We start from the raw sequence: 9910 nt of genomic DNA on the forward strand, positions 1-9910 counted from the left end.
CCTAAGCGCCTTTTCTTCTTTGAGACCTACTTTAAAACATAGTTGTATGATGTTTTCAGGGCAAAGGTCCTTGAAGCAAGTCGTGGAATTCTGTGTTCCTCTTACAGGAGTTCTGACTTTCCAAATGCTCTTACTGTCTTTTTCATTCGCGCCAAAGGCCAGGTAATCCTGGGTAGCAAACAAAGCAGGCTAACTTCCACGAGAGCAGGTGGAAGCCTCGTGTCCCATCTCTGATGGCATAAATGTTTAATGCTGTCCTCTCCAATTAAATCAATCTCAAGAAAAGCCATTACTCAGGAAGGTGGAATAGATTAGCCGAATAGGAAAGCAGTATTGTGACTGTTTACATGTAATAGACGTTGCATAGGGCTTTGTTCTTCCAAACCTAGTATTGCTAAGGTCTAGGTACATTTTGGACCCATAGTTTTATATTTTGTAGGGCTGAAATTTCTCTCTCCCCGGAAGTCTTAACTGCCACAGAAAAAAAGAAAGAACAGAGACGGGAAGAGACATTGTTACCACATCTTACCACAGAAGCTTTGAAAAATTTTTAACATCTCCACGACCTGCCAAAATTACTTGTGGAGCCAGATTGACAATTCGTTGAAAAATTCATTTTGAATCCCTCTGCCAAAGTCATAGGAAGGGGAGGAGGAGCAGCAGCACAATGGGAAGAGCAAAAGAAGAGGATGAGAAATGGTAGGTGTAGAAACTGCTGAAAGACCCTGGTTGCCAGTAGCTACCATCACATAGCCTCGTCCTTCAGTAACAGTGCCCAGCCTGGCTTTCTGGCCCTCTGACATAGGCAGGTTTTACTGTGCTGTCCACAGCTGCACTGGGCTGCTGGACCTGCTGCTCTGTAATTTTATTAGCAGAAGCTGCTTGCTTTCTTGGGCTATTACTGGCAGCCAGCTGCTGCACTCTCCCCTCAGGTGTGGCTGCACTGTGTAAAGCCTGTATTTGGGGATTAAAAGTGCCAAATGAGTACAAAAGTGTTACTGAGAGGAACTTTATTTTCAAAGTCCATTTGACTCCGAAATGCAATGCTCGATGTCAGCCAGCTGGCAAAACGCTTGCTACCTTACGTTCTAATTCTATCCCTTCAGCCGGTTCAGGACTGTGTATAATTCCCCAAAGTTTGTAATTCCCCAACATATGGTGCAGAAATTTACATGGATTTATATCAGTTGCATTTTAAACACAAACACTATGCAGCACCTAACCCAGAAATAAGTTACATCAAAGAACTACATATTGTAAAACAAAACAAAACAAGAACTTTTTATAAACAAACTTTACTTCAGATCTTCAAATGTGCAACTGCCATTTTCAACTTCAGTATCAATAACAAAGTCCAGTAAGATAGGGGCTTTCCAAATTGTGATAGAACACGGAGGAAGCAAGTCTGGGGTCAAATCTTTGGTCAAAGCTTTGTTATGATGTGGTTTTAGTCTTTTTGTATATTTGGATTCTTACAGTTTGGGGGTTTTGTTTTTTTCTTAAATTCTTATGTAAAATTCCTAAATCAGATGCAAGAAGTCCATTTGTATCCCCCTAGAGCAAAAAATAAATAAATGATAAAGTAGATTTGGTTGTAGACAAATGGGTCTGACACCTGATTCTGTAAAACCATATACAGCTACCCACTGAAAACTGAGTTCAGCTCTGGCATTGTGTCAGGATTTTCCTGTCCTCAAAATCTCATGTTTACAATCCTTTCTGTCGGGAGGATTGTAAATTGAGTAGGAGCCCCCACTCAGAATTTCCCATCAATTGCGCTGAGTTTGTTGATAACTGGGTAGTGTTCTTCATGTGGAGTCAAAATTCATAGGTGAGACTTTTTGCCATTTTGCTGAGTTTCATTTTCTCATTAAACATCTCCTCGAATCTTCGATTCTGTTTTGGAGTGAAATGGTTCTTCCAATCACCAACAGCACCTAGGAGAGCAGGGGCAGAAAAAGAACGGTGAGACTAGCAGTATATAGTGCAGAAGATTATTTAAAGGCAGCCCTGCTTTGTTAAAGTTGCAGTTAGCACTAATTATTATCTATAGTCTTTAAATCATTATTAACCGTAGTCTCTGCAGTAGGTCATGATCATGAGTGCAGTAGTTGGGTAATTGTTTTATTGGTCTGGTGAGACTGATGGAAGCAGCTGAATCGTCATCTATAAAGGGTGTTAAACCCTCAGCTTCAAACTTGGTTAGTGCCAACAACACTAAGTGGTACATGAAGAGCAGCAAGTTTCCAATTGGAATTAGAGCTCTTGGTCATCTCAGCAGAGAGGCACCTGAGATGTATGCAGTGAAATGTCTCTGCCTGGGCTCTTTCACAGTCAGTAGAGGGAAATGGTTGAAACTTTCTGCTTGAAATTCATCCCATCCTACTCAACATCTAAATCTAATCAAATGAATGGTGCCACAAAACAGGTGTATCTCTCCTTTGACTAAAGTTTCATGAGGAAGGAGCCCGGAGTGACCTGACTGATAGATGAATCCCAGCGGCACACTCACACCCAGTCTCCAGGGATGAGATGTCCCACTACTTGAGTGAGTGGTTAACTACTTCTGGGTGTCCATGCACACTCGTGTTTCAACAGTTACCCAATCTGGGCAAACGGGAAATTGTTTTTTATACTGACATATTTTAATGAGACAATGTTTATAGTTTCCCCTCATGCATATTCTATTCTGCATCCCAAAACTGCTGACTAGACCAGCATTCCAGATAGCCAGGACAAGAAAAGGGAGCCTGTAGAATTACACATATAAACATCCTGTGAACTGGCTGAAAACCCAGTGGTATGCCTAGGAAATAGTTGGAAGTGGAACTTTTTGTGATTTTTCAAATTTTTCAACATAGCTTTGTCAAAATTAAATGACTTAGGAAAGCATATCTAAGGTTTTTGTGGGTTTTTTAACCGTCGGATAGTATTTTGGCAATTGCTTCAACTAATTGGTAAAAACATTCTGATTTAGAGAAATGTACTCTTTCTCTATGTATTGAAACAACTCTTAAACTGTCCATTATTGTTTGAAGATTAACTGATTAAAAATAACCAGAATCCATCTAAACATGATGGTTTTGATTTACTTATTATCCAAACCCAAGGAAGCTTCTGAAACATCAGGAGCAGGAAAACAGCTCCTATAGGTATTTTAAAGTCACATCTGAGCTAAGCAGTGTTGAAGGTTTTGTTCTGGATTCCAGCTTGGCCAAGGTTTGAAGGCTACCTCTGAGGCCATCAAGTGATTGAGTCATCCATTTTCTTCATTGTTGTCATTGTCAGCATATTCCCTTTTCAGGTGCACTTCAATGAGATAAGAGGTGGTACAGAGGATAAAGGCAGTCTCCTTCGGCAAGAATGTGTCTCGCTCTTTCTCATTCCAGTAAACCAAGTGACCTTTGCAGGTGGTATCAAGGGAACATGTTGTAAAAGACTGAGGTGGTCAACTTTTAGATAAAAAAAGATAGATAAAGAGTAATACTTTGTGAACCTTTCCTTTCAGCTCAAAAGCCCCCATGGAGCAATATTAGTCAGACTGTTGTTCAGACTCCTGCGTGCTTCTTTCTTTACTATAAGCTTGCTACTGCAACCAGAGAACTTATATATAGCTCCGTATTGGAAAGTCCTGTCACTGCTTCCTGGGGCTGACCCAAAGCGTCATTGCATTTCTACTCCTTCTCCTGCTTTAAGCCTGGCCCAGGGAACTTACCTTTTCGGAAAATCAGCTTCCTGTTGGATGTCAGTGCACAAACGGTGTGACTGGGATCACTGTTTTCCTTTTCTGTGTTCATTTTCATCTCTGAGAAAGAGGACTTCTTGCAGATGTCTTGGATATCAGTGTCACTGACTTTTAAACCCAGGAACAGACTTATATCCTTTACAATCTTAGGGAGATCCTGAGGTACAAGAAAAATAAAGCATTTATATTTCTGAGCTGATTATCAAACTTTAAGTTGCTATAAAAATGATCCTTTTTATTAGAAAAAAATTTTATCACACATATATTTGCTTTCAGGCAAAGCTAAACGTGTAATTAGACTGTGAAGATGACGGGTATAGTACCTGGAGATCCCACAAGTGACCCAGGATCCAAAACGTCTTGTTTATATTCCTTGCGGTGGATTTTTTCTTTTTTTTTTCAAAAAAATGAACAAAACTATTTTAATGGAGACACTAGAGAGTGTTTTCAATTCACCCAAAAATTCATTCTCTAAATGCTAATGTATGTTGGTATTTGAATTTTCTGAGTTGTAAGTTCATTTTATAAAAACTTTTTTCCTACCTCCCTAGCCTCTTATTTTCTTCTTTATTGGGAGCACAAGTCCTGTAGACCATGAATGTTTCTGTTGTTTTTGAAAATTTTACCTGAAATGTCAGGCATAGCAGGTCCCAGAATGAGGAACTTAAAATTCTTTCCATAGCCTGGGAAAATAATGTCATGTGTGTCCCGCTCCTGCAACTACGAAGTGAAACTCTCACAGAATTTGATATTTATACAACTTGTGCAGTCAGAATGAGCTCACTAATACAAAGTTCTATGCAAATACAAAATATGCCCAAAGACATACATTCCAATTTTCCTTTTCTCCTTTTTCATTATAGTTTGGTCTTTTGATATTTTATTGATGTTAATTATAAGTAATGCAGAAAAAAATAAGAGCAGGGAGCACACTTGCCTTCTTCATGTCTTCATAGAACAAAAACAGGATGTTTTTGTCATTTATGTGTTCTTCCCAACTTAGGAAATGATCAAACCAGGATCCGCAGACAACTGAAAAGAAAACCCGTGTAAAAGAGATTCATATAAACTTTATTCATAAGTAACTCTGACTTTATTTCACACCTTTGAGGAAATTATTTCTTAGCATGTGCCCTGTATTCCTCTAAAGTGCATTAAATTCTCTTTGGAAGTGACTGAAACTTACAGTTCAAAGAGGTTACCATTCTTGATGGAACTTGGTTTTGTATTGGATATGCAGATACAGTTCTGAGACACAGTTCTGTAGTGGAAACAGGCTGCAATTCTAAGTAAAGGCCAGTAGTGAAAGAAAATGTACTGGCCTAACAAGATCTGAGTATCTCAGCAAATGTCTTCAAGTCTGTGGTCAGAGTTAGAAATATGATCAATTCACTAGGAAATGAAATAAGGAGTCTGTTAGTGGAGCATAATGTTAGCTCTATTTTGTCCCAGCAGAGAGGAATCTGTATTACTTTTAAAAGTCAAAGAACAATTATGTAAAGATGTTTTTACGCAATCACAACATTCAGCCAACAACATAGAGAACTTATGGGTTTACAGCTGACTCATAGTACTTGCTTTGTCTGACTGCTCCTTTTGGTGAGCCATGGGAGGAGAGCTAAATTTCATCTTTCTTTTAAAAAACAGAATTCTCTCCCCTCTGGTTGAGAGACAAGATGGACTGCATTGGAAGCTGAGTTGAAAGACTCCTGTAGGGTGATGAGAAGAGGCTTGGGCAGAGCAATCACAGCCAGCATTCTCCAGAAGTTACTTTGCTTTATAACCACTACCAGGAAAGTATAATATTGTAATGAGCATCATTTTAGTTGCAAACCTTGAGATGTAATTAAGTATTTTGCTGAATGCTCCAGTCTGTAGCTGTCTCCTGCACAGAAAGCACTGTCTAACTGCAGGGCATGCATGCTCCACGATGTTCAATTAAACCTGGCTCTCCTGGTCAGCAGCACTGGGGATACAGCCAACAATAGCATAGAATAGCCCTGTTGGCTTCAGGGGTATAACATACAGCCTTGGGGGCTCCAGGTCTTCGTTTGTCCCCACCCTTGTTCTGAACTGAGATTAACTCTGAAAGAATACTACAGGATCTGAATGAAGCATGACAACATTCGTGTTTCTATTAGGAGCAAAAATGACAAACGCTCTCTCAGTATCACCTGTTACATAAATTTCTATTCTAACCAACAATAGAATATGCCATGCATAAGCACACAGAAAATAGACAGTGGCTACTAATTTACAGATAAATGGTACACGCTTTTAAATTTTTATTTTTCTTTTTTTCACTATTGTACATTCAGAGTTGATACTCAACAAGCCAAGATCCTGCAAATGACTGAAGCACGAGCCTTAGGGCTGCTCTGAACTAAGAGCACAAGACGTGAACCAAAGCCCACACAAGCCAGTAGTCAAATTGACTTCTGGAGCTGATGTAAGCCAATGCTGACTGCAACGACACTTTTCTTTCAAAGTTCTCAAGTTTTCCGTTGTTGCCGTTATCGTCACTGCGGTTATAGCAGGAACACAAGTCCTGAAAGGCGTAATAAAACACTAAAAATGGGAGTGGCTGACTGAAATATGGTCCTGTTGTCAGCTTCCATGCCACCACCGCCACTCATAAAAATCTCACTCTTGTCCTTGGTCTTTGGACCCCTCTACTAAGTCAACACATGAGGCAGAGTGTGTGCAGCAGGGCTTTACGAAAGCATCTAGACTCCCTTTGAAGGCTGTCTTCAAGACTGGAGAAGGCATTACGCCTGCAAGAATATCTCTCAGTGCAGCCTGGGGGTGATCTCCTCAGGTACCCCACTGCCTGTATTTCAGCCTGGCAGTGAGCCACGCAGACCTGCCTGATTACCTCCAAACAGAGCTCCTGCCCCGCCAGCCTGCTTGCTGCCGTGAGCCCAGCTGCCCTTTCGTCTGCTGTATATGTATACCTCCTCTATCTCAGATTAAACAGGGACTCTTGGTGGGAAGCAGGCTGTTGCTGTGTTCACAAGACAAGGTCGGAAATGTTTTAACACAGGCAAATCTGCATCAGAATCAACAAATTGTCAGGGGTTTCAGGGTGTTTGTGGGAAAAATTATATCAGTAACTTGTCTGTGAGAATATGTTTTTTAACAGATATGTCAAATAACTGGAAAAACTTGCAAAGGCCAGTTGTGCTGAAAGAATGCAGCTGCTTATCAAATGTCACCTTACAGGGCTGAAGGTACCATCCTATTACCTGCTTTTGTTTAGTTTAGCATCAGAATTTATCCTGAGAGAAAAACCCAACTAAAGCCGTATGAATAAGGAGTTCAGTAAGTTTTTACACAGTTCACATTTGTTAACTCTTTCTCTGCATAATAAGCGAATGTAAACTGCAAGCAGAAAACATAGCATTTATCCTTTACCGTCTCCTTTCAGGAACAAGTCAAAGAAAGCAGTCCAGGTGTCGACAGTGGGAAGGTTTGGATTATCTCTGTAGTAGTGGTACATGGAAACTGCAGTATCTTTTGGATTTCTGCTGATGTAGATCATCTGTAAATGAAGATGATGTGGTGATTAATACCATTCCTTTATTTTAGAGGAGCTCTGTGCATAAATGTAGCATTTCACAAGCAGTTTGCAGCACCAAAATCCTTTCCTTTAGATCCCTCCATTGGTGACCATGCCATTAAGATAGAAATATATTTGTCCCTTCTCAGGCAAGAGTCAGCAGTGGTTAGTAAACAATTCCATGTGAACAGAGGCGTGACTCCTGCAGCTGGGTAATGTTAATGTTTTATGAAATGTTTTATTGTGACTCATGAGTCAGTATACTATCTCATAAATCTAACATATCATACTAATAATATGTTAGTAATTTATTTTTCTAACTGATTTTTACATTATTTACTAATTAATTATTCACAGAACTTTATTTATGAATTAATATTCACAGGACAGCTGCAAAACATTAATTTTGGGCTTTCATTCAAATTAGTCTTGTCCTAAAAGTCTGGATACAAGTAATTTTGAAATTTTGAACTTCCAATGTAAAATCTGAGGCCCAGAGCTGATCTTTTAAAGACGTCCCACGTTAGCATGGGAAGAACCCAAAACTGTGATCAGAATCCACCTCCCTCATTTCGACTCTGAACTATTTCCCCAATATCTACTTTATAGAGTCTTCACAAAGCTTCAATAGGAGGAGCAGAGTATCTTCACCCCCAGAACAGCCTGTAAGTACCCAAGATGACTATTTTCTAAGCAAGTGTTCCAGCCAGTGGGAAATGGAGCCACGAGAGCACCTCCTCCCCCACCCCCCCTATCCCTAACAATTTATTTCTAGTTTAAAGATTTTGATGGTGTATATTTTTGTGGTGCCTGGTATGCAAACGGTACCCTGTGTGAGCAGTGGGGCAGGAGCAGAACCCAGTCCCGAGCCCAAGTCTCTGCTCACACTGCCTTTGACTGCTGGCCAGATTTGTGTCTCCTAAATTCAGGGAGAAATTTGGTACAGCAAACCATTTCTGGAAACTGTAACTCGTTTGAAAATCATTAAAGAACAAGACAAAATAGATTCCTAATAGACGACATAACTTACTGCTTTTATATCTTTTTTTCCTTACCTTGCAATTTTTATTCTTAAAATTCCGGGGTAACATGTTGTAGTCTAAGTGTGTAGGGATGATTCTCTTTGATGAGAGTTTATTCAGTTCCTCCAGTTTGGATATGTCTCCAAATTCAATGGGAGATGTTAGTGTGATCTGTGTAGTGTACAGTTTTGTTATAACTCCTGCTAGCCAGTGAGTGCCTGCAGAAAAGTAATTTTAAAAAAAGAAAAAGAAAAAAGAAAAAAAAAAGGAAGATTTGTTACTGAGAAAGTATGTGGAATGTGCATTTTGCATATCAAAACAGCTTGCTAGTGCGCAAGTGATATTTCTAATCCCCCAGGTTCAAGAAACTTTACGTAACTGAATAATCCCCTCGGCTCCAAATGTATAAATACTGGTAAAATTAGGGCTGTAGCTGAAGTGCAAAGTAACTCTGTGAGAATTGTTTACATTGGTATCGAAACAATCTCGTGAGACAAATAGCTTGTCAGCTGAGAGGTGGTTATGTGATTTTTATTATTAATTTTAAAACCTGCTTTATTTTTCTCCTTATACTAACTTAGTCTGTATGTTTGGAAAGTACTAACTGTCATCTTTGGTATGTGCTTCTCTGTGTGAGTGAGGCGGGGCGAGAGGAAATAAGAAGTGAATAAATCTGCAGCCAATAACCTTACAAATTACTTAATACAACTCTTGACTTGCTCATAATTAATTGAATGTAGAAAGTCCTCAGGAAAATCCTTAAAGTACAGATTTTGTGTACAAGAAATAAATATTTATTTGCTTTCTGTTATGAAAACACCTGAGATTATTTTCAATTAAAGAATAGAAGTTTAGATAAATGACCCCTTTTTTCTTGTAATGTGAGCATTTACTGACAGAAGAGTATGTTCACATACTAAGACATCCTCCCCTGTTTCTTCTACAGACATTTTCCAAGCAGTTTAAGCAGAGAACGTGAAGAAAGCAATTGAGACCTCTTGTAATTAATATCTAAAAGAAGAACTTACCAGATTTGGGATAAGAAACCAAAAGGACATCATCTTCTCTAGCATCAAAAGTGTCCAAGGATTTTAAAAGTTCTGGAGAAGACCTGGTGGTAAAGAGAATCCCCTTAAACCTGTGAATGAGTTCTGCCTCACTGGGGATGGACATGTTTGCTTAAGACTTGGATTTCTGCAAATCAGATAAGGGTGAAATGACAAGAGGATTTAAGAGTCACTTCTAAGTCAGATGGTTCAAAGTGACAAATTGAGACCAAGCAATACAAACTTCACGCTTATATACTTTGTTACATGCCAGGGAGTCATGTCAGATATTGATTTTTCCAGTTAGTTGATAAAGGCAACTGAAATAATAGAGATAACTTGGCAAATAACTGAAATGCAGAGTCATGAAAAATGCGTGTCATTTGTCATTTACTAGGTCTCCAGATAAAGTAATGAGGTGATAGTAAAAATACATTAAATGTGGAAAATTACAAGAATTATCATTATATATTGCCTTAAAATATGCTTTGCAAGACTATTCTCTAAGTCACACTTTGTTGGAAGCTGTTTTAGCTTT

The 9910-nt window shown here is 39.1% G+C and overlaps 1 protein-coding gene across 1 annotated transcript; it reads right to left on the minus strand.

The window, feature by feature from the left end:
- Positions 1-1818: 1818 nt before the first annotated feature.
- Positions 1819-9499, minus strand: LOC104491338 (sulfotransferase 6B1-like). Its single transcript, XM_010133744.1, has 6 exons — positions 9355-9499; positions 8360-8544; positions 7160-7286; positions 4683-4777; positions 3716-3902; positions 1819-1937 (listed from the first exon to the last, which is right to left on the minus strand). The coding sequence occupies exons 1-6, from the start codon at positions 9497-9499 to the stop codon at positions 1819-1821; spliced, it is 858 nt and encodes a 285-aa protein (XP_010132046.1).
- Positions 9500-9910: the final 411 nt, after the last annotated feature.

Source organism: Buceros rhinoceros, unplaced genomic scaffold (assembly GCF_000710305.1).
Source record: "Buceros rhinoceros silvestris isolate BGI_N320 unplaced genomic scaffold, ASM71030v1 scaffold13273, whole genome shotgun sequence".
Taxonomy (NCBI): domain Eukaryota; kingdom Metazoa; phylum Chordata; class Aves; order Bucerotiformes; family Bucerotidae; genus Buceros; species Buceros rhinoceros.